This window comes from Homarus americanus, unplaced genomic scaffold (genome assembly GCF_018991925.1).
Source record: "Homarus americanus isolate GMGI-L3 unplaced genomic scaffold, GMGI_Hamer_2.0 scaffold32347, whole genome shotgun sequence".
Classification (NCBI taxonomy): Eukaryota; Metazoa; Arthropoda; class Malacostraca; order Decapoda; family Nephropidae; genus Homarus; species Homarus americanus.
In genome coordinates this window covers 50001-77138 of record NW_024742501.1, presented here as the reverse complement: position 1 = coordinate 77138, position 27138 = coordinate 50001, and the positions used below count along the sequence as shown (strand labels likewise).

General features: G+C 43.3%; 1 protein-coding gene across 1 annotated transcript in view; it reads right to left on the bottom strand.

Moving 5' to 3' along the window:
• Positions 1–379: 379 nt before the first annotated feature.
• LOC121876950 overlaps positions 380–27138 on the bottom strand; it is a gene marked incomplete at its 3' end in the record, with an annotated part of 33924 nt that continues 7165 nt past the window's right edge. Inside the window, exon 3 of the mRNA XM_042382532.1 lies at positions 380–509. Coding sequence (XP_042238466.1) covers positions 380–509 — 130 coding nt within the window. The remainder of the gene's footprint in view (positions 510–27138) is intronic.

Here is a 27138-nt window from a genome sequence, read left to right as displayed (position 1 = left end):
ACCCTTACTTGTGTGTGTGTGTGTGTGTGTGTGTGTATGTGTGTGTGTGTGTGTGTCTCAGTGGCTTTGAATGTATTAAGGCTATTCGCGAGCTGTGTTCAAGGCAGTGGTAGTATTTACACCATCTACTGGGAGAGACTTAACTAAACATGAACATCTAAGCAGTAGGATAAACTTGCTCTGTAAATTCATCAACATTAGCAGTGTGTGTGTGTGTGTGTGTGTGTGTGTGTGTGTGTGTGTGTGTGTGTGTGTGTGTGTGTGTGTGTGTGTGTGTGTGTGTGTAAAGAGTGAGGCCACACGGACAGTAAACAAAAACAGTAGGAACGAGGACTGAGCCTTGAGGAACTGCGCCATTTGGAGGAGAAAGAGAGAATACAAGCGATGAGAAGACAAGAGTAAGTGTGGGAGTACATTTCTTGTTGCTGACGGCTGACGGCTGACGGCTGACGGCTGACGACTGACGGCTGACGGCTGACGGCTGACGACTGACGGCTGACGGCTGACGACTGAGGGACCATTAAGGCTTCAAGCATTACTCATTTTCCCTCAGTGTCCATCGCCTGCCTGTGTCCATCGCCTGCCTGTGTCCATCGCCTGCCTTTGTCCTTCGTCTGCCTGTAACCATCGCCTGCCTGTGTCCATCGCCTACCTGTGTCCATCGCCTGCCCAGCGTCCAGTACCTTCCATTAACTTATCCACAGTATCCATTATTCTGCTTGTGTCCAGTACCTCTTAGGGCTCCCAGTACCTCCTAGCGTCTTCCAGTACCTTCTAGCGCCTCTCAGTACCTCCTAGATCCTCCCAGTACCTCCTAGCGCCTCTCAATACCTCCTAACGTCTTCCAGTACCTCCTAGCGTCTTCCAGTACCTCCTAGCGTCCCCCAGTACCTATTAGCGCCTCCCAGTACCTCCTAGCGTCCCCTCAGTACCCATAAGGCCTCCCCAGTACCCTCCCAACGTCTTCCAGCACCTCCCAGCGTCTTCCAGCACCCTCCTAGCGTCCCCCAGCACCTATTAGCGCCTCCCAGTACCCTAACGTCTTCCAGTGTCTCCTCCTAAAGGTCTTCCAGCACTCACTAGCACCTCCCAGTACCTCCTAGCGTCTTCAGCACCTTCTGATTTTTCCCCCCAGCACTCCACTAGCCTCCCAGTACCTTCTAGCACCTTCCAGTACCTCCTGGCGTCTTCTAGTACCTTCTAGCGCCTCCCAGTACCTCCTAGCACCCCCAGTACCTTCTAGCGCCTCCCAGTACCTCCTAACGTCTTCCAGTAATTTCTAGCGCCTCCTAGTACCTCCTAGCGCCCCCCAGTACCTCCTATCACCTCCCAGTACCTTCTAGCACCTCTCAATACCTCCTAGCGCCACCCAATACCTCCCAGTCCCTCCTAACGCCTCCCAGTACCTCCTAGCGCCTCCCAATACCTCCTATCATCTCCCAGTACCTACTCGTATCTCCCAATACCTCCTAGCACCTCCCAATACCTCCTAGCACCTCTCAATACCTCCTTGCGCCTCCCAATACTTCCTAGCGCCTCCCGACCTCTCATTTAATTTCCCCCACGTGACTTAAGATGTGAGAGAGCATCTAATGAATTCACTTAACCAGGGCTGTGAGAATGAATCTTATGGGGTTCATTTAAGTGAAGCTATGAACCTGTACTTAACTGGTTCACTTAGAATACGGCACAGAGATGGATCCTCATGAAGTAGTATTGTAGACTGGTGAAGTGACTGGTGAAGTGACTGGTGAAGTGACTTGTGAAGTGATTGGTGAAGTGAGAATGTATCTAACTGGCTCACTTAAATAACTACATTCATTAGTAAGTGACATTTTTCCCTCTTAACTGGTGAAGTAAGAACGTATCTAATTGGCTCACTTAAGAAGAAAATACTTTATAAATTAGTTAACAAATCATCTTTGTGTTACGTTCTCACACCTCCAGTAAAGGGAAGGTGTGTGTGTGTGTGTGTGTGTGTGTGTGTGTGTGTGTGTGTGTGTGTGTCTCGGCAGCCAGCGACACTACTGAAAAACCTTCCCAGAGATCGACCAGAAAGGCACAAAAAACTCCACCTTCCCCAGCACGGGGTTAAGTTGCCCCGCCCATTCATAAAACCTAGAGGAGGAGGAGGAGGAGGAGGAGGAGGAGGAGAAAGAAGAAGTAGAAGAGAGAAAATAGAATGAAGAAGAAGACAAAGAGGAAGAGAAGCACAATAATTAGAAGGGGAAGAAGAAGAAGAAGTAGGAAGAGGAAAGAGAAGAAGAGAAGGGAGGTTAACGTATATGAAAAAACAGGAAAGGGAAATAAGGAGAAAGAGGAAGACGAAGAGGAGGAGGATGAGGATGAGGAGGAGGAGGAGGATGAGGAGGAGGGAGGGAGGAGGAGGAGGAGGAGGAGGAGGAGGAGGAGGAGGGGAGGAGGAGGAGGAGGAAAGTGGATATTCAACGCTACCAACAAAAAAATGAACTTTTCCCTACCAAGAGTTATGTCGCCCCTGCCTATTCATAAAACAAGAAACAGGAGGAGGAGGAAGAAGAGAAGGAAGAAGAGAGGAGGAGAGAAGAAGAAGAAGCAGAGGAATAACACAGGAAGGAAGAGGAGGTGGTGGTGTGTGTGTGTGTGTGTGTGTGTGTGTGTGTGTTGAATAAGACGAAATAAAAACCTAACTTTACCTGTCATGAGTTAAAGTGGGCGTTAATTGTTGCTCTAAAGTGGAGGAGGGGGGGAGGTGAGGGGGGTAGGGGAGGGAGAGGGAGGGTGGAGGAGGGGAGGGAAACGGGGGAGGGTGGGGGAGGGTAGGGAGGGAGGGTAGGGGAGGGTGGAGGTGGGAGGGTGGAGGGGAGGGTGGAGGAGGGGACGGTAAGGGAGGGTAGGGAGGGTAGAGGAGGAGGGGAGGGAGGGTGGAGGAGGGGAGGGTAGGGAGGGATGGACATGTAGACAACCCCCCCACCAACCTCTCCTCAATCTTCTCCTTCATGATAGACGGCCATTGTTGTTGTTGTTGACAGTGGCTGAATCCATGATGATTAAGACTTTACCACCAGCGTACTAGCCTAACCCAACCTAACCCAGCCGAACCTAACTAGCTTAACCTAACCAGCTCCAGCCTAGCCTAACTCCAACTTTAGCTCAGTCTAATCTAGCCTCAGCCTAGCTCTGTTCAACCCAGCTTAGCCTAGCTGCCCAATCTAGCCTAGCCCAACCCAGCCTAGCTTAACCTGGTTCTAGCTCAGCCTAGCTCAATCCCAATTCCAGCTCAGCCTAAGCTTAGCTCAATTCCAGCCTAGCCTGCCTAGCTTCAGCTAACCCAGCTCAGCTCTAGCCTAGCTTAGCTCAACCTAGCCTAGCTATCCTAACCTAGCCTAGCCTAGCTCAACCCAACCTAGCTTAGCCTAACCTAGCTCAGCCTAGCTCAACCTAGCCCAGCTAGCTCAGCCTAACCCAACCTAGCCTAGTTAAACCAGCTCAGCTTAACTCCAACCCAGCCTAGCTCAGCCTAATTCTAGCTCAGTTAGCCTAGCTCAGCCTAGCTCTGTCCAGCTCAGCTCAGCCTAACCCAACTCAGCTAGCCTAGCCTAACTCCCACCTAGCCTAGCCTCAACCCAGCCTAGCCTAACCTGGCTCTAGCTCAGCCTAGCTCAGCCTAACTCCAACTAGCTTAGGCCTAACCTAGCCTACTAACCTAGCCTAGCCTAGCTTAACTCTAACCTAGCCTAGCCTAGCCTAACCCAGCCCAGCCTAACCCAACCTAACCTAACCTAACCTAACCTAACCTAACCTAACCTAACCTAACCTTATAAAATTAAGATAATGTAGATTTTGCGTGTGGTCCGACGGCCCACACACACACACACACACACACACACACACACACACACACACACACACACACACACACACACACACACACACACACGGGAAAAACAAAGTGATCATCGTGTGTGTATGATGAAGTACCCTTGATGTGGCCAACACTGTCCTGTTTGTCTCGTATTTTGTGTTCTATACTGTGTAACACAACACAACACAACACAACACAACAGTAATACAGCACAACACAGCACAACACAACACAACACAACAGCAATACAGCACAACACAACACAACACAACACAACACAACACAACACAACACAACACAACACAACACAACACAACAACAATAAAGCACAAGAGAACACAAGATGACCCCCACACAACACAACACAACACAACAACAATAAAGCATAAGAGAACACAAGATGACCCCACAAACACAACACAACACAACACAACACAACAACAATAGCACAAGAGAACACAAGATGACCCCACACAACACAACACAACACAACACAACAACAATAAAGCATAAGAGAACACAAGATGACCCCACACAACACAACCAACACAACACAACACAACACAACACAACAACAATAAAGCACAAGAGAACACAAGATGACCCCCACACAACACAACACAACACAACACAACAACAAAAGCATAAGAGAACACAAGATGACCCCACACAACACACAACACAACACAACACAACACAACACAACACAACAACAATAAAGCACAAGAGAACACAAGATGACCCCACACAACACACAACACAACACAACAACAATAATAAAGCACAAGAGAACACAAGATGACCCCCACACAACACAACACAACACAACACAACAACAATAAAGCACAAGAGAACACAGATACCCCCACACAACACAAACAACACAACAACAATAAAGCACAAGAGAACACAAGATGACCCCACACAACACAACACAACACAACACAACAACAATAAAGCATAAGAGAACACAAGATGACCTCACACAACACAACAACACAACACAACACAACACAACACAACAACAATAGCACAAGAGAACACATGACCCCACACAACACAACACAACACAACAACAATAAAGCACAAGAGAACACAAGATGACCCCCCACACAACACAACACAACACAACACAACAACAATAAAGCATAAGAGAACACAAGATGACCCCACACAACACAACACAACACAACACAACACAACACAACACAACAACAATAAAGCACAAGAGAACACAAGATGACCCCACACAACACAACACAACACAACACAACACAACAACAATAAAGCACAAGAGAACACAAGATGACCCCCACACAACACAACACAACACAACACAACAAAATAAAGCATAAGAGAACACAAGATGACCCCACACAACACAACACAACACAACAACAATAAAGCACAAGATAACACAAGACACACAACACAACACAACACAACACAACACAACACAACACAACAAAAATAAAGCACAAGATAACACAAGATGACCCTACACAACACAACACAACACACAACACAACACAACACAACAACAATAAAGCACAAGATAACACAAGATGACCCCCACACAACACAACACAACACAACACAACACAACACAACAACAATAAAGCACAAGAGATAACACAAGATGACCCCACACAACACAACAAACAACACAACACAACAACAAAAGCACAAGATAACATAAGATGACTCACACAACACAACACAACACAACACAACACAACACAACACAACAACAATAAAGCACAAGATAACACAAGATGACCCCCACACAACACAACACAACACAACACAAACAACACAACACAACAACAATAAAGCACAAGATAACACAAGATGACCACCAACACAACACAACACAACACAACAACACAACAATAAAGCACAAAGATAACACAAGATGACCACACAACACAACACAACACAACACAACACAAAACAACACAAAAAAAATAAAGCACAAGATAACACAAGATGACCCCACACAACACAAACAACACAACACAACACAACACAACACAACACAACAACAATAAAGCACAAGAGAACACAAGATGACCCCACACAAACAACACAACACAACACAACACAACACAACAACAATAAAGCACAAGAGAACACAAGATGACCCCACACAACACAACACAACACAACACAACACAACACAACAACAATAAAGCACAAGAGAACACAAGATGACCCCCACAACATAACACAAACACAACACAACACAACACAACACAACAACAATAAAGCACAAGAGAACACAAGATGACCCCACACAACACAACACAACACAACACAACAACAATAAAGCATAAGAGAACACAAGATGACCCCTACACAAAACAACACAACACAACACAACAACAATAAAGCACAAGAGAACACAAGATGACCCCCAACACAACACAACACAACACAACAACAATAAAGCACAAGAGAACACAAGATGACCTACACAACACAAACACACAACACAACAACAATAAAGCCCAAGAGAACACAAGATGACCCCACACAACACAACACAACACAAAACAACAATAATAAAGCACAAGAGAACACAAGATGACCCCCACACAACACAACACAACACAACACAACACAACACAACACAACAACAATAAAGCACAAGAGAACACAAGATGACCCCCACACAACACAACACAACACAACACAACAACAATAAAGCACAAGAGAACACAAGATGACCCCACACAACACAACACAACACAACAACAATAAAGCACAAGATAACACAAGATGACCCCACACAACACAACACAACACAACACAACACAACACAACACAACACAACACAACACAACACACACAGCACACACAGCACAACACAACACAACACAACACAACACAACACAACACAACAACAATAAAGCACAAGAGAACACAAGATGACCCCCACACAACACAAACACAACACAACACAACAATACAGCACAACACAACACAGCACAACACAACACAACACAACACAACACAACACAACACAACAGTATACAGCACAACACAACACAACACAACACAACACAACACAACACAACCCTCGACGTAAAGTGACTCTCCATACTTCCATATCAACGGTAGACAAACAGACAGACACACAGACCTTAAATATTACTTAAACAAACTAAGACTCTCTGATGGGATAGATATGGTAATTAGCCATGAATATAATGACTAATAAAGTATAATGAGTGTAGCCATCATTAATAATGCTCTCAAGAACCACTCTATAAATATGTGCTTTACCAGATTAGTTTTTAATATTGGTGCTGAACTTCTTAACCATGATGATGATGATGATGATGATGATGATGATGATGATGATGATGATGATGATGATGATGATGATGGGTTTAGGTTAGGTTAGGTTAGGTTAGGTTTACAGGAAGATAAACCCGGAAATGTAAGGCTATTTGATTGGTCCTCGACTTAAGAAAAACTAAAGGGAATGAAATGACCCTTGACTAACCCTTCCCCCTTCTCCTCTTCCTCCTTCTCCCTATTATCGACGTCTATGTTAAAACCGTACATGGAAGAGGGCAAAGGAAGAGGAGGAAAGAGGAGGAGGGGGAGGAATAGGAGGAGGAGGAGGAGGAGGAGGAGGAAGAGGAGGAGGAGGAGGAGGAAGAGGGCGTGTCAAGGCAGGAGAGTAGTGGTGGGGCGTGTGTGTGTGTGTGTGTGTGTGTGTGTACATCTCTCTCTCTCTCTCTCTCTCTCTGGGCCAGGTAGTGAGTGAGTGCCTGGCCTGGTCTAGTGGTGCCTCTAGTCTAGCTCTCCCCCTTCGCTGCCTCAGTCACGCGGCAGCTCTCGTCCGCGACACACACACACAGGTCCGACCTCTACCAACCCCGCTCCACCTGCTCGCTAAGCTCGTGTTCGGCGGCCATCCAAGTTACCGCGTCTCACCTAACATTGCCTGCCTGTCATTCCTCCTTTAACGAATCATATCAAGGGTTCAAAATTGACATGATATTATGATTGATGTGTGTGTGTGTGTGTTTATATATATCACTATCATGTTAACTTATGAACCCGTGATATGATTCCCAGGGTCATTTATACTTTATTTTATTTATTTATTTATCTTTAATTGGGTTTCGTAAATCGAGGACTTTTCAGATAACAACATAACTGTGAAACCAAAAAAAACCCCACCAAGACATTTTTCCTCAACCATAATTTCCTTTTTTTTCCCCGTCTACTGAATTAAGTGAAGTGAAACTGATATACATATGTTAAAGAATATTTATTGTGGTTTATAATGATTTATTTTATCTCGTCTCATTATGGTAATCACCGAATCTCAGCCAATCAGGTCAGTGTAAATATATTTCAACTTTTATGTCAGGTGATAATCCATTTTGTTTATTTTTATTTTATTTATTTATTTTATAATGAGGGGATGGTGGATTTGAGTGAGTGAGGGGAATGGTTGGTGAAGAATGAGGGTATGAGGGGTGTGAGAGGGGTGTGAGAGGTGAGGGAAGGAATGATAGTTGAGGGAGAGTCTGACGTGTGAGGGAGGGATTGATAAATGAGGGAAATAGGAGAGAACGAGAGGTGAGGGAAGACGTGAGGGACTGAGGAACATCCACACACACTCTCTCATCCACTACCACCTGACCCCATAAACATACTACTATTATTACTACTATTACTACTACTACTACTACGACTACTACTACTACTACTACTACTACTACTACTACTACGACTACTACTACTACTACTACTACTACTGACTAATAATAATAATAATAATAATAATAATAATAATAATAATAATATTGATATGAAAAATACACTAAAACTCATTACACTTAAGGGAATTACATCACTTAAAAATTAATTACACTTTAAGGTACAGCATTAAACGGGGAGTTATTAACACTTAAGGGTTTATTATATAGCATTTAAGGCTGGCATTACCTTTAAGGGAATTATATAACGCCCACTATATGAGAATTTAAAGGCTGGGCTCCACCTACCCAAGTACAATTGCTCGCTATAATCGTATCAGGAATTTAATTGAGAACTGAACACGAGTAACGAACATCAGAGTTCAGTTCAGTATATACAGTATAGTTCCTGCTGATGCAGAATTGGTACCTAACCTAACATTAACCTAACCTAACCTAACCTAACCTAACCTAAACTAACCTAACCTAACCTAACCTTAGCAACCTAACCTGACCTAACCTAATTTAACCTAACCTAATTTAACCTAACCTAATTTAACTTAACCTAACCCAACCTAACATTAACACTAACCTGACCTCCTAATTTAACCTAACCTAATTTAACCTAACCTAACCCAACCTAACCTAACCTAACCCAACCTAACCTAACCTGACCTGACCAAACCCAATAATAACTTATCCAAAGTTCCGGGTTCGGGGTTCGAGATTCCGGGTACGGGGTTCGAGGCTCCGGATTCAGTGTTACGGGTTCTAGGTTCATAAAATATATTCACACTTAAAAACCCCTCATTACACACGTAGTAAAATCGTCACTAGTAACATTTAATCAGTAATATAAGCCTAAGTGGAAACAACATACTGCACCTGTGTAGCAACATCATTAGTGGGTATTGCAACCTGTAATTATGTTAAGTATACAGAGGAAACCAGGTGTAAGTGTAAGCAGATATGTACAATGTTACATTTTATACCCTGTCCCTTATCTATCTATCTATCTATCTATCTATCTATCTATCTATCTATCTATCTATCTATCTATCTATCTATCTTTCTATCTATCTACCCCTTGCAGAGTATATTACATGTTATAAGGCAACAATTGTAAGGTATCTCTCTCTCTCTCTCTCTCTCTCTCTCTCTCTCTCTCTCTCTCAGACTCCATGAACAAATGCAGTTATTACATGTAAGCCTCAGGAACGAGACCCCTGGGATGTAAGGCCACATTATAACGAGGTCAATGGTGTGTGAGAGAGAGAGAGAGAAGAGAGAGAGGATATGTGTGTATTTTTGTTGTTGTTTGTGTTGTGTGTGTGTGTGGTTGTGTGTGTGTGTGTGTGTGTGGTTGTGTTTGTGTGTGTGTGTGTGTGTGTGTTACTACTACTACTACTACAACTACTACAGGGTACTACTACCACTACATCAAATACTACCACTACTACCACAATTACTACTACTAACTATCTCTTTAACCACCACCACCTCACTATCACCACCCTACACTATGAAAATCTCGTTGTCTCTCAAAATCTCAATATCTCTCGTCTCTCACTGAGGTTACTTAATGTCCACCCTTTTTGCCCATAAGTCAAGAATGATCAGCTTTTGTTGGAGATGCCAGAAAATTTCCCGTCTCTTTTTTCCCCCCCATTGGACAGCCGCCAGTTTCCTATATTATTTTTTGTTCTTATTTAATGGTCACGAATTATTTTCCTCTTTATTGGGTGGTCTGTGGGCTAGATGAGGCGTGTGAGGCTGTAATTTATAGACGACTGCATCCGGATTCAGAGAGAATGGCCTCTACGAACGACAACAAACAAAGGAGGAGGAGGAGGGAGGTGGGTGGGTGGGGAAGGTGGTAGGGGAGGGAGTGGTGGGGAAGGGGAGGGAAGGGGGGTGTGGGGAGGGGTGTGGGGGAGGGAGGAAGACATATACCTCGGTGATAAGGATTAAAACTCCGGTAAATGGTCTATATTCTTAAAAAAAGACTTTGAGTTTGTCCCAGGATTCTGACGACTTTCAACCTAAGTGATTCAATTTTTCCCTCAAAGATTAAGAATTTTTCCCTCAAGATTAAATTTGTCCCCAAAGATAAGAATTTTTTCCCCAAAGATTAAGAATTTTTTCCCCAGAGATTAAGAATTTTTCCCCAGGGATTAAATTTTCCCCAGGATTAAGAATTTTCCCCAAAGATTAAGAATTTTTCCCCCAAAGATTAAGAATTTCTCCCCAAAGATTAACAATTTTTCCCCCAAAGATTAAGAATTTTTCCCCAGAGATTAAAATTTTTTCTCTTAGTAGGTTAAGAATTTTGTCCTAATTTTGTTTCGAATTTATCCCAAAAAAGATGAAGAATTTTCCCTAAAAATACAAATTTCTCTCCCCCAAAATTACGAATGTCTCCCTAAATGATAAAAAATTTATTCCTAAACTACTACGAATTTCTCCCTCCCATCACAGAGTTTATATAAGTTACATAGAGTGCACCATAAAGTAATCTCCCAAATACTGAACCCAAGCACTAGACCGCTTACCAACTCTAATAAACAAAAATAAACACAATTTTTACCAAAGATACGACCTACGACTCCAAAGATTCTCAATAATTAGAAAAAATGAAGATTTTTTTATATCAAACATAATCTGAGGTGAATATTGAGAGATGAATGTCCAAAAATACTAAATCCGGATTCACGCTCAAGGCCGCCATGAACGACAACAAATAGATAGAGATATAACGTGAAAAATGTCTATCTAAAAAAAAAATAAAAATTCTAAATCCGGATTCATGCTCAAGGCACCACGAACGACAACAAATAGATAGAGATACAACGTGAAAAATGTCTATCTAAAAAAATAAACTAAACTAAAATAAATAACCTTAAATCCTCCCTTTTATTACACATTTTCTAAGCTGGATTAAGCGTTCTGGTAATGATGCCCAAATGACAGGGTGTGTAGTCATCCTGGGGCCACCACGACCATCAATTACCCCACCCCCCTAAAAAAAAAATCTACGCTTGGGGAAAAAATTCTCTACGATTGGGAAAAAAGACAAATTCTCTACGCTTGGGGGACAAAATTCTCTACGATTGGGGAAAAAGACAAAATCTCGACTCTCGGGAATAAAACAAATTTTACGCTTGGGAAAAAAAATCTGCTACCGCCTCATTATCCTTTACAAAGTAGAGAATTTCTTCCTATCGTGTAAAGAGTCGTTAAGTTGTATGACCCGTAGCTGGAAGTCACAATCAAAACATTAGGTCGTTCACATCCGCCACACCACCACACACATACCTCACCACCACATCCGCCACACCACCACATAGCACATACCGCACCACCACATCCGCCACACCACCACATAACACATACCTCACGACCACAGCAGCCACACCACCACATAACACATACCTCGACCACAGCAGCCACACCACCACATAACACATGCCTCACGACCACAGCAGCCACACCACCACATAACACACCTCACGACCACATCCACCACACCACCACATAACACATACCTCGACCATCCGCCACAACCATAACACATACCTCACGACCACATCCGCCACACCACCACATAACACATACCTCGACCATCCGCCACCACCACTACATACCTCCGACCATCCGCCACACACCACATAACACATACCTCACGACCACATCCGCCACACCACCACATAACACATACCTCACGACCATCCGCCACACCACCACATAACACATACCTCCGACCACATCCGCCACACCACCACATAACACATACCTCACCACCACAGCCGCCACCACCACATAACACATACCTCACCACCATCCGCCACACCACCACCACATAACACCTCACGACCACATCCGCCACACCACCACATAACACATACTCACCATCACATCCGCCACACCACCACATAACACATACCTCACCACCACATCCGCCACACCACCACATAACACATACATTACACCACCACATCCGCCACACCACCACATCACATACCTCACCACCACATCCGCCACACCACCACATAACACATACCTCACCACCATCCGCCACACCACCACATAACACATACCTCGACCACATCCGCCACACCACCACATAACACATATACCACCACATCCGACACCACCACATAACACATACCTCACCACCATCCGCCACCACACCACTTACATACCTCCACGACCACATCCACACCACCACATAACACATACCTCACCACCACAGCAGCCACACCACCACATAACACACCTCACCACCACATCCGCCACACCACCACATACACATATCTCACCACCACATCCGCCACACCACCACATAACACATATACCACCACATCCGCCACACCACCACAACACATACCTCACCACCACATCCGCCACACCACCACATAACACATACCTCACCACCACATCCGCCACACCACCACATAACATCTCACCACCACAACAGCCACAGGTCGCCATGTTCCCATTACCTTTTAATATATCGCGTATTTCTTCCTATTAATTTACAATCCCTAAGCTGCGTAAAGCGTTAAGGCAATTACGTCAAGACAACTCGATCAAGATTGACTCACAACACCTACACGAACCAAAACAGACGAAAACACAACATTTATTTTTTACGGAAGTCGATAGTATAATAATTCGTCTGTTTCTCTTCGTCTCTGGAAATAAAATCAAGAATTTCTCCCCATTATCAAGCATTTCCTAAGCCAGATGAAGCGTGAAGATAGTAATGCCCAGATGATAGTGTGTGTGTGTGTGTGTGTGTGGTGTGTGTGTGTGTGTGTGTGTGTGTGTGTGTGTGTGTGTGTGTGTGTGTCTCCTCCACGATCCACATCTCATCATCGTCGACTTTTTCTCATTTCACGGAAGGTCTCTGAGTGCACGAACTGATCGCTATAAGAACAGCCCAGTCCCAACCATTGAAAATTATCAATAACATGTAATAAATCAGTGTATTCACTCCCAGTAAACACTGCTCCCTACACTGTCACTATGTTAAATGAACTGTAGTTTGAGCTGATCCCCATCTAAGTTATTATATGTCTTATTTGTGTCACTTGTATATTATTTGTAATTCGTATCCCACAAATATGTAACTGTATATTTTCAGCCTTCTGGCTGCCAAGCTCTTTCAATAAACCGTTAATTATTATTATTATTATTATTATTATTACAAGCTGATCATCGGTGCTTGTAGCTCAAAACACAACGCCACTTAAGGCAGATGGCAGGCGAGCGAACGTTTGTCTGGCGTGGCACTCAAAGGGTGTCAGTGTATGGTGGAGGAGGTACGGGTCGCTGGTGTAAATTTGTCGTCGGTGTTGTAACCAGGTTTGATATTTCCTCCCCGATGTCCTCTTGCCATGATCTAACCTCTCTCTCTCTCTCTCTCTCTCCTCTCTCTCTCTCTCTCTCTCTCTCTCTCTCTCTCTCTCGACGTCCTGTGCATGATGTAACTTCCCAAACCTCCCTACCTCTCTCTCTCTCTCTCTCTCTCTCTCTCTCTCTCCCTCTCTCTCTGCCATGCTGATGTAACTTCCCAAACTCTCTCTCTCTCTCTCTCTCTCTCTCTCTCTCTCTCTCTCTCTCTCGACGTCCTGTGCATATGTTTCCCAAACCTCCCTACCTCTCTCTCTCTCTCTCTCGACGTCCTGTGCATGATGTAACTTCCCAATCCTCCCTACCTCTCTCTCTCTCTCTCTCTCTCTCGACGTCCTGTGCATGATGTAACTTCCCAAACCTCCCTACCTCTCTCTCTCTCTCTCTCTCTCTCTCTCTCTCTCTCTCTCTCTCTCTCTGACGTCCTGCAGTGCTTCCCAAACCTCCCTACCTCTCTCTCTCTCTCTCTCTCTCTCTCTCTCTCTCTCTCTCCTTTTATTATTGTTGGCGTTAGTTAGGTTAGGTTATGATAGGTGAGGTACCTCTTCTTACTACTACCGACAGTACCACTCACCTACTACTACCTACACTCTCACCTACCTCTCCCTAACCTAACCTAACCAAACCTAACCTAACCAAACCTAACCAGTACACTTCACGCCTCTCTGAGTATTTTTATTGTACCATTTTGTATCGTCCGGTTTATCCACATTTTTCGTTCCATGGCCAAAAAGGATTTATGTGATTTTTTTTCTTCTTATGTTTTGAAACGAATACACACTTTAGTTACATACCAATATCTCTATCTCTATCTCTCTATCTCTATCTCGATCTCTATCTCTCTATCTCTATCTCTATATCTTTATCTCTATCTCTATATCTCTCTCTATCTCTCTCTCTCTCTCTCTCTCTCTCTCTCTCTCTCTCTCTCTCTCTCTCTCTCTCTCTCAACAAGCAAAACTCATTCCATTTCAACGACAATATCACATGACATTTCACCATTAAGCGCCTGTGTGTCTGTATATCGGTGTGTCTGTCTATCCTCTGTCTATCTGTTTGTCCCCTGTCTACGTATCTGTCTATCCTCTATCTGTGTATCTGTCTATGTGTCTGTCTGAGTACCTGTCTATCCACTGTCTGTATATCTGTCTGTCACCTGTTTATCTTTTTGTCCCCTGTCCATCTGGGTATCTGTCTATCTGTCTGCCCCCTATCTAGCTGACTATCTATCTGTCTGTCCCCCATCTATCTGTGCATCTGTCTATTCGTCTGTCTATCCATGCATAGGAGGTAAATCTTGCAGGCAGGACCAATCCACTCTTTAAAATTCAGTCGTGATGAAAGTCGGACCGAATATTCATCCAGTTAATAATTCGGATCGAGTTGCATTAAAGCGGTCGGTGACTCGTGTGTGTGTGTGTGTGTGTGTGTGTGTGTGTGTGTGTGTGTGTGTGTGTGTGTGTGTGTGTGTGTGTGTGTGTGTGTGTGTGTGTCCTGAGGTGTCTGCAGCGTTAAAAATACCTCATTTTACGCTTCATGTGGGGTTAAATACCTCACTTTACGCTTTACCTTCATGTGTGTATGTATATTATGTATGCTGTATGTATACCATGTATGTACTCTATATATACACATTATTTCTCTAGTCAGTAGCGTGTGGCAATGTCCCTGTTTCCTGTCACCACACGCTTAGATAAATGTGCCTGGCGACATCTGGAAGCTGCTAATGTACCACTTACCACATGTCGCCTGAGAGGTCAGAGAGAGGTCAGTTGACCCTATAGGAGTGTAAGGACTACCTGCGCTTGTGAGCGCACCCTTGTATATTTCCGTTAATAAGAACCTACAGAACTGTACAGGTGTTTATGTTCGCTCCTGTAGTTAGAACCAAGTACCCCGAACATCTCCAATGTGTGAGAAATAAAAAAAAATACTATATCAAACCTTCGGCTCTAACTATGTATAACTGTATATAACTGTGTATAACATGTATAACTGTATACTTCTTATATAACATGTATAACAATGACATAACTGTGTATAGCACAATGTATAACTGTATAACATGTATAACTGTGTATAACTGTATATAACACATATATAACTGTGTATAACTGTATATAACTATTATTATAACTATTAATATATAATAACTGTGTGTAGCACAATGTAGCAACATGTATAACTGCGTATAACTGTAACTGTAACTGTGTATAACCATGTATATAACTGTGTATAACTGTGTGTATAACTGTGTATAACTGTGTATAACATGTATAACTGTGTATAACTGTGTATAACATGTATAACTGCGTATAACTGTGTATAACTGTGTATAACCATGTATAACTGTATAACTGTGTATAACTGGCATATAACTGTGTATAACTGTGTATAACTGTGTATAACATGTATAACTTTGTGTATAACTGTGTATAACTATGTATAACATGTATAACTGTGTATAACTGTGTATAACATGTATAACTGTGTACTGTGTATTAGCTAGTATGTAACTGTTATAACATAACTGTGTATATTGTATATAACATAATATAACTGTGTATAACTGTGTATAACTGTATAACTGTGTATAACTATGTATAACTGTGTATAACTGTGTATAACATGTATAACTGTGTATAACTGTGTATAACTGTATATAACTGTGTATAACATGTATAACTGTGTATAACTGTGTATAACTGTATATAACTGTGTATAACATGTATAACTGTGTATAACTGTGTATAACCATGTATAACTGTGTATAAGTATGTATAATTTTGTATAATTATGTATAACTGTGTATAACATGTATAACTGTATATAACTGTATAACATGTATAATCGTGTATAACTGTGTATAACTGTGTATAACTGTATATAACTGTGTATAATATGTATAACTGTGTATAACTGTGTATAACTGTGTATAACTGTATATAACTGTGTATAACATGTATAATCTGTATAACGTATAATATGTATAACTGTATAACTGTGTATAACTGTGTATAACCATGTATAACTGTATATAACTGTATATAACTGTGTATAACATGTATAACTGTGTATAACTGTGTATAACATGTATAACTGTGTATAACTGTGTATAACTGTGTATAACCATGTATAACTGTGTATAACTGTGTATAACTGTGTATAACCATGTATAACTGTGTATAAGTATGTATAATTTTGTATAATTATGTATAACTTCAATAATTTCGATCACTACGTCTCAGTTTCAACGACAGCAAAGAAGTTCAACACTCAGATGAAATAATAAATAAAATAAAAATAATTAACCGAATTCCACGATACACCGTAACTAACTTTCGGACATGGTCGTGTGAGCGTGGGCGGTTTCCCCTCACCCAAAGCTCCATCAGGCGGAAGGAAAGAACACAGAGACGACCGTGTTTGTACAGCGCCAACACCATCACCTCTCCCTCCCTCCCTTCCCTTCCTCCCTCCCTCCCTCCCTCCCTCCCTCCTCCTCCCTCCCTCCCTCCCTCTCCCTCCTCCTTTTCCTTCCTTCCTTCCCTCCTTCCCTCACTCAAGACTCGACGGGATGGGGGTAGAGAAGACACCGGAAGATAGATAATTGCAAGACTGTCAAGTCCTGAAAATACGACAGGATGAAAGGAGAGAGAGAGAGAGAGAGAGAGAGAGAGAGAGAGAGAGAGAGACTAGTGTCTGTCACGCCCTGGAAAACGACAGGAGGAATGACAGGATAAAGATTACCCTGGATTATGTTGGAAGACAATTATCGCTCTAGAGTGTGTGTGTGTGTGTGTGTGTGTGTGTGTGTGTGTGTGTGTGTGTGTGTGTGTGTGTGTGTGTGTGTGTGTGTGTGTGTGTGTGTGTGTGTGTGTGTGTGTATGTGTGTGTGTGTGTGTGTTAGGGAGACGGATGATGACTCGGGAAAGAGGACAGTTTATCTTGACCCCCCACTAATCCTCCCTGCGACCTTCCAATTTAAAGCAATTTGTGAAGTGATTTCCTCTAGTACCGTCTCCGGAATGAGTTCAGCTCGTCAATAAGGCGTGATTAAAGCTCGTTGTGAGGTCCTCCGGGCTCTGGTACCATGATTGTAGCTGTTTAATAACATATATAACCTTTGTCGGCTTCTTTTATCTTTTATATATACGTGTATTTAGTTTTTTGTCGATAAAAATAACTATTCATCGAATTTAATGCCAACCGAGTGAAAAGCCTCCACACAAGAGAAAGACCTGGCACAATATACCTCACTCGTAACAGACAGACAGACAATACCAGCAACCCTCGTAACAGACAGACAGACAGACAGCAACCAGCCTCCCCACGTAAGAGACAGACAGGCAGATAGACAGCACCAGGAGGCCCCCACCAGATAATTCGACAGTTTGACTAACAGGTCCTGGCTGGTGATTCATCAGGGGTGGTAATGTGAGCTGGCTGGCCCACCTCCCTCTCATTATGTGTCTCTCTCTCTCTCTCTCTCTCTCTCTCTGTCTGTTTTCTCCTGTGTGTGTCTCTCTCTCTCTGTGTGTGTGTGTGTGTGTGTGTGTGTGTGTGTGTGTGTGTGTGTGTGTGTCTCTCTCTCTCTCTCTCTCCTCCACCCACACTTTCTCTCCTTCTCCCTCCCTTCCTACCTATCTCTTATCGTGGCTTTCTTCATTATCTCTCTTTTACTATTTGTTATTCTCTCTCCTTCTCCTCCTATTCCCTTTTCTTCCAATTCTGTCTCCCTTTTGTCCTTATGTTTTCCTCCTCCTCATTTTCTTCCTTAATTCCCCCTATGTCTTCCTTTTATTCTTCCTTCTATTCCCTTCCTTCATTATAATTCTTCCTTGAATCTTTCCTTCTTCTGCCCCCCATCATTTTACTCCTTTCTCCTCTTTCCTCCTTTCTTTATTCCTCTTCCTTCCTCCTCCTCTTCCATCTTCCTCCTCTCTTCCTTCCTCCTTACTTTCTTCCCCCTCGCCCATCCCTCCATTCCTCTAGCTCTTCTTAACACTCAGGCTACACACACACACACACACACCCAACACACACACACACCCCAACACACACACACACACACACACACACCACACACACACACACACACACACACCACACACACACACACACCCAACACACACACACCCAACACACACACACATACACTCACACACACACACACACACACACACACCCAACACACACACACCCAACACACACACACACACCCAACACACACACACACCCACAACACACACACACACACACACACACACACACACACACACACACACACACACACACACACACACACACACACACAGAAGCCCCCCAAATAAACATCTCTACTTAATAACAATAAGAGAATTCCTCCTCCTCCCTCCTCTTCCTCCTCCTCCTCCTCCTCCGTTCACTTCTCTCCCATTATCCTCTTTCTCCTCTCTGACCTCTCCTTTTACTTCCCTATCCCTCCCATTGTCCTCTCCCTCTTCTCCCCACTCCAATCCCTCCTTTCTCCCCTCCCCCTCTTCCCACTCTCTCCCCTCTCCCTCCCTCTTTCACCCTCTCCCTTTCTACTCCCCCTCCCCACCAACTCCCCTCCCTCTCTTCTCTTTCACCCTCCCACCACTCTCCCTCCCTCCCCCCTCCCCCTCTCCCCCCACCCCCTCCCCACCACCTCCCCCTCCTCCTTTCACCTCTCCCTCCTCCCCACGACTCTCCCTCCCTCTCTCTTCTCTTTCACCCTCCCCACCACTCTCCCTCCCTCCCTCCTCCTCCCCCTCCTCCCCCCACCAGCCTCGACAATGCGACCTACACACAAGGTTAACTCACATACCTGGGCCCAACTTTTTCTTATCACATACTTTATGTTTACTCTATTTTCTTACTTCCTCTCTTACTTTTCTTTATTATATTGTTTCTCTTTTGTTGTTTCTCTCTTTTCTTTTCCTTTTTCATCGTTTTATATGAATCTCTCTCTCTCTCTCTCATATCTCCATTTCTCTTTATCTCAGCTTCTCTTCTCTCAGTCTCCCTCTCTGTATCTCGCTTTATCTCTCTCTCTCTCTTTATCTCTCAGTCCCTCTATATCTCCATTTCTCTTTATCTCTCAGTTTCTCTTTCTCTCTCTCTCTTTCTCAGTCTCCCTCTCTGTTTCTCGCTTTATTTCTCTCTTAACCTCAGTCTCTATATCTCCATTTCTCTTTATCTCTCAGTTTCTCTTTCGCTCTTCTTTCTCTCTCCCTCTCTGTTTCTAGCTTTATTTCTCTCTTTTCAGTTAATCTCTCTCTCAGTATCTCTTTCTACTATCTCTTCTCTTTCTCTCATTTTACTCCATTCTTTCTCTATTTTCTCTCTCACTTTCGCCGTGGGTGAGAGAAAGTAGTGAGTGATCATTGTAAATACTGGTTCACACGTCACTGGAGAGAGACAGTGTCCGTCAGGTATGATAGAACTCTCTCTCTCTCTCTTTTTATTCGTTTCTTCATCCTGTCAGGTTCTATCTCTTTATAATCAGGTTCTCTCTCTCTCTCTCTCTCTCTCTCTCTCACATGCCAGACTCTTCATCCCCCCTTCCCCCATTCCCTCCCTGCCTCACCCACATACCTCACCCTCTCTCTATCCCCGTCCTAGTGTGTAATTTGCATACCAAACAAAATCTGTGTTGAAGGTGTGTGTGTGTGTGTGTGTGTGTGTGTGTGTGTGTGTGTGTGTGTGTGTGTGTGTGTGTGTGTGTGTGTTGTGAGGGTACATAGAGGAGACAAATAGATCGACAAAGAGACAGATAGATTGTTAGCACATATAAATAATAATAATAATAATAATAATTAACGGTTTATTGAAAGAGCTTCGCAGCCAGGGCTGAAAATATACAGTTACATATTTGGGGAATGGGTTTCGAATTACAAATAATATACAAGTAACATAAGTGATACAAATAAGATATATAATAACTAGGTGGGGAAAGCTCAAACTACAGTTCATTTCAACATAGTGACAGTGCAAGGAGTAGTGTTTACTGGGGAGTGAATACACTGGTTTATTACAAGTTATTGATAATTTTTACAATGGTTGGGAATGGGCTGTTCTTATAGCGATTAGTTCATGCACGTATGGGCTGGATGGTGGTGTCGAACAGCAATTCTCGGGCTAGGGATCTCAGGTGGTAGTAGGAGCCGGTGTCGAGGATGGTGTAGAAGCTTCTACCAAATTTGCAGATGAGGTCGTGGTGATGGTCAGTGAGAGTCGAAAGGGTCAGTGTGTTGAGCGCTTCTTGATATGTGGAGTAGGAAGGGAGAGAATAATCTTGCATGCCCTCTTTGCACTTTTTCAGGTGTTTACGTGTGGCATTTAGGAGGAAGACCAGGTAGGGGAGGCATAGGTGAGCTTGGGAAGTATGAATGTTGTGTAAACACTGAGGAGCTCTGGTGCAGGAACCTGAGGACTTGAGTCGGCGGAGGAGGTGGAGACGGAAACTGGAGGATTTGACAACTTCACTGACGTGTGGTTTCCAATTTAGTTTGTTGTCTATGGTGACGCCGAGGAGCTTGTGGAATCTACAACCTGGAGTGTGTTCGACCCAGAGTAATGGAAGGAGGTGGGACAATGTCGGAGGAGAGGTTGATGTGCATAACCATGGTCTTGGTATGGTTGATGGTGACGTGGTTGGCGGCCCAGTTTTGGAGACTGTTCAATAAATCCTGAAGGGCGGTATAGTTGGGAGCAGAATTGTTGACGCTGATCCCAATGAAGAGAAGAAGAGAGAGAGGAAGAGAGGAGGAAAGAGATTGACCTACTGAGACAGGAACAGCGTAAATCCCACGGCTCAGGTAATTGTTTGTATATTAATTATTCCATGACTGACCAGGTGTCATGGACGACACACACACACACACGCTCACACACAGATTGATTCTCTCTCTCTCTCTCTCTCTCTCTCCTCCTCTCTCTCTCTCCTCTCTCTCACCGGAACCTTTCATTCAGGCATTATAATCACCCAGGTCCTAGGTGGCCAAAAATCATCATAAAATCATTAGTTCCTCTACAGTAATGATAATGAAATTGCTTTGAAGCCTAATTACAAATTTTTGGAAGCGGCCATCGGGAAAAATAGCCAGCAGCATTAAACGCTAAATAGAACAATTAAAAAAATAGAGAATATGTTAATTAATGTCATGTGCAGTGCTTAATAAAACTGCAACGTAAAAAAAATAAGCACAGTGTGACCTTTATTTAACGAACTATATAGAGATGAAAGTCCTTAATATCGAGGGTCTATTAGATGTGAAATATCCATCTCGGAGGATCCGTTAAATGTGAAACTTCCATCTAATGAACTATTTAGAGATGAAAGTCCGTTATATCGAGGGTCCGTTAAATGTGAAACTTCCATCTAATGAACTTGAGAATTCGTGGTATAATGTTGTCTAAGGGATGGATGGAAACTCTAAGGTGGTTTTCTTATATAATATAAGTTATATGATAGACAGTCTAGTGCTGGAAGTGCCGTGTGGTGAGGAGCTGCTCAGTAGAGGCGTTCGGTGAGTAGCGTGTTGAAGGAGGTAGATGTGTAGGAGCTTCGTTAAGAAGATGTTGCCTGTTGCTGGCCTCCTGGTTGGGGCAGAACGGACGAGGAGCTTGCTGTGGTAGGTGTTGCGTGTTCAAGAAGAATGGCCAGAATGAGAGCTGGTTGGTGAGGAAGCTCAGAAGGACAGCTGGTGGGTCGCCATGCTGCGCTGGCGGGCGAGACGCCGGGGCGGGCGAGGCCGCCAGGCAGCGAGGAGGAGGAGGTGTTGCTTTTCCAGAAGAATGGTCAGAATGAGTCTCAATGGAGGACAGAGCTTATATTCCCAGCAGCCGTGAGTTATGTTGGAAAAACCGAAGAATGTGCCTCTTTGGTTCCGTTGCTAGGTTACGGTAGCATCTGGTGACGCCGCTGGTTTGTAGTTGAAGGCGTCGCAGGTGGGATGCAGCTACGCAGTTTGTAGAGGCGTCCACTACAAACTATAAGAATGAAAGTCCGTTATATCGAGGGTCCGTTAAATGTGAAACTTCCATCTAATAAACTATATAGAGATGAAAGTCCATTATATGGGGGGTTAAGATAAATGTGAAATACCCACCTAATAGATTAATTGGAAGAACAGTTCGTTATATGGAGGTTGCACTGTATTTTAAATTAAGAACTGTATGTATCAAGTTAAATATGTATTAAAAAATATATATATATATATATATATATATATATATATATATATATATATATATATATATATATATATATATATATATATATATATATATATATATATATATATATATATATTATATATATTATGGCGTGATGACAACTTTCAACAATTAGAAAACTGCAATTAATATTTTTGTCGTTTGTTGAATTAAGTATAAAATAGCAACCCAAAAATAATATAAAAATAGCCTCCAAAAAGAGCATCCACAAATATCATCTAAAAATAGCATTAAAAAAATAGCACTCTAAATAGCACCCAAAAATAGCATTCCAAAAAGCATCTAAAAATAGAATCCAAAAATAGCACCCAAAATAGCACCCAATAATAGCACTCAATAATAGCATCCAAATAGCATAAAAAAGACTGAGATTCTACATTAACTAGACGCCTTCATATCACAAGACAAATATAAGTCAAGAGAATATTTTCCTCTAAATTCTTTCTACCTTAACTAGGTCTCTATTGGTGGATGCATGAAGTTAAGGTAGAGTTAAGAATAAATTAAGGTGGGGTTAAGTAGTTAGGTGGGAGTTAAGGTGGGGAGTTAAGGTAGGGTTAAGGTAGGGGAGTTAGATGAGTTAAGGTAGAGTTAAGGTAGAGTTAAGGTAGAGTTAAGGTGTGGGTTTAAGGTATTGAGGGGATGAGTGGGGGTGGTAGAGTTAAAGTGGGAGTTGGTGATTAAAATTGAGGTTAGTGAGATCAAGGTGATTAATGAAGGATTAGTGGGGATTAGTGGGGATTAAGGTAGAGTTAAGTGGAGTTAGGTGGGTTTGAGGTGAGATTGAGTGAAATTGAGTAGAGTTAAAATTGGGGTTGAGGTAGAGGTAAAGGTGGGGAGTTAAGGTGAGGGTTAAGGTGAGTTAAGGTGGGGTCAGTGGGGTTAAGATGGTGGGGAGTTAAGGTAGAGTTAAGGTAGAGTTAGGGTAGGGAGTTAGGTGGGGTTAAGGTAGAGTTAAGGTAGAGGTTAGTGGGAGTTAAAGTGGGGTTAAGGTGGAGTTAAGGTGGGGTTAAGGTAGAGTAAGGTGGGGTTAAGGTAGAGTTAAGGTAAGTTAAGGTAGAGTTAAGGTGGGAGAGTTAAGGTGAGTTGAGGTAGGGAGTTAAGGTAGAGTTAAAGTGAGGTTAAGGTAAGTGCAAGAGTGGGGGATTAAAGGTGGGGTTAAGAATTGGGGTCAGGAGATGAGGTTAAAGGTGGGGAGGTTAAGGTTGGGATGGGGTGGGGTTAAGGTGGGGTTAAGGTAGAGGTTAAGTAGAGTTAAAGTGGGTTTAAGAGGAGTTAAGGTGGAGTTAAGGTGGAGTTAAGGTGGGGTTAAGTGGAGTTAAGGTGAGGTTAAGGTAGAGTTATGAGAGGTTAGTGGGGTGCTGAGGGTCAAGGTGGGGTCTGTAAATTTTATAAAATTTTTGTGGATATTTAGAATATGACGTAAAATTCTGTATCCGCTCTGTGTCGGATTGTTTTTGGTGATATTGTCAGGGATTCGAAGCCTCCTTTACCCTCTATCGAGCTCCAGATTAGAGAAACGAACCCATCCAACATAGGTCTAATAACACCATCTGCCCTCTCTGAAACTTCTGGATGTTCCGGTTATATATAAAAAAAATGCCCAATGTACCTACCTGACCAATTTGCGCCAAGAGTAGGCAGTGAGGAGAAGAGAGAAGAAGTAAAGAGGGGCTTATACACTCACGCATTTAACTAACTGGGTTTCAACCATGGCGTGAACGTAAAATTCACTTTGTCACTCGATTCACAGGGTCTGGTACCATCCATCCTACATTCGTCACTTTTGTCAGTCAGGGTTCACAGGGTCTGGTACCATCCATCCTACATTCGTCACTTTTGTCAGTCAGGGTTCACAGGGGTCTGGTATCCATCCTACATTCGTCCTTTTGTCAGTCAGGTTCACAGGGTCAGGTACCATCCATCCTACATTCGTCACTTTTGTCAGTCAAGGGTTCACAGGGTCAGGTACCATCATCATTCGTCACTTTTGTCAGTCAAGGTTCACAGGGGTCTGGTACCATCCATCCTACATTCGTCACTTTTGTCAGTCAGGGTTCACAGGGTCTGGTACCATCCATCTCATTCGTCACTTTTTCAGTCAGGGTTCGGTCTGGTACCATCCATCCATTCGTCACTTTTCACTCGATTCACAGGGTCTGGTACATCCATCCTACATTCGTCACTTTTGTCAGTCAGGGTTCACAGGGGTCTGGTACCATCCATCCTACATTCGTCACTTTTGTCAGTCAGGGTTCACAGGGGTCTGGTACCATCCATCCTACATTCGTCACTTTTGTCAGTCAGGGTTCACAGGGGTCTGGTACCATCCATCCTACATTCGTCACTTTTGTCAGTCAGGGTTCACAGGGGTCAGGTACCATCCATCCTACATACAGCTGACTTGTGTGTTAACTAGGAGACTGGTGGGAGGAGTTGAATAGAGGAGAGAGTGGAGAAAGGGAATGTAGAGGAGGAGGAGGAGGAGGGAAACAAGGAGGTAAGAGAAGGAAGGAAGTAAGGAGGAAGAGGAGGAGAGAAGTCAAGAGAGGAGGGAGGAGGAGAGTAATAAGAGCTGGAAACGCAAGAAGAATGAAAATTAGGAAGACAATAGAAAAGGAAAACAGAGCAGAAAAAATAAATGAAAATTAAATTAAAAAGGGGAAAGAGCGGAAGGTGAAAAAAAAAATTTACATACCACATAATACGATAAATTAGGGTAGAAGGATAAAAAAAAATTATTGGTGTTATTGAAGGACAAATGAAGCCTCGCTGGTCTACAAAATCAAACCAGACAACTTGAGACAGTATAAAGAGGTAAGCCAAGGACGTATATATAAAAATCTGCATAATCCCATTGGTCTAGCTTAAGGTGGTCATGTGAGAGAGAGAGAGAGAGAGAGAGAGAGAGAGAGAGACTCCTTAATCCTGGGGACACTCGTGGGCGGGTCACAAGTACACAAATGGATGTAGGGACGAATAGAGGGTAGGAGGGACGGACAGAGGCTAGGAGGGACGAACGGAGGGAAGGATGGACGTACGGACGGTAGGATGGACGGACAGACGGTAAGAGGGACGGATGGCAGGAAATCACTATATTCCCTCCTTTGTATACACACACACACACACATAAAACACTAAACACACAGACATACATGTACACACACACACACACAGACTCATAGTGGGGACAGAAAAACAAAATTAGTACTCTATATTAAACCGTGAAGAAGTGACTCTCTCTCTCTCTCTCTCTCTCTCTCTCTCTCTCTCTCTCTCTGTTCTTTTCTCCTCTCTCTATTATCCCTCACCACCATCCCTTTGTCTCTCTCTCTCTCTCTCTCTCTCTCTCTCTAATATCCTCACCACCCTCTCTCTATATCCACTCACCACCCCTCTCTCTCTAATATCCACTCACCACCCCCTCTCTCTCTCTCTCTCTCTAATATCCACTCCACCACCCCCTCTCTCTCTCTCTCTCTCTCTCTCTCTCTCTCTCTCTCTCTCTCTCTATTATCCACTCACCACCATCCCTTTGTCTCTCTCTCTCTCTCTCTCTCTCTCTCTCTATTATCCTCACCACCCTCTCTCTCTCTCTCTCTCTCTCTCTCTTATCCACTCACCACCATCCTTTGTCTCTCTCTCTCTCTCTCTCTATTATCCACCCACCCTCTCTCTCTCTCTCTCTATCTCTCTCTCTATTATCCACTCACCACCATCCCTTTGTCTCTCTCTCTATTATCCACTCACCTCTCTCTCTCTCTCTCTCTATTATCCACTCACCACCATCCTTTGTCTCTCTCTCTCTATTATCCACTCACCCTCTCTCTCTCTCTCTCTCTCTCTCTATTATCCACTCACCACCATCCCTTTGTCTCTCTCTCTCTCTATTATCACCATCTCTCTCTCTCCTCA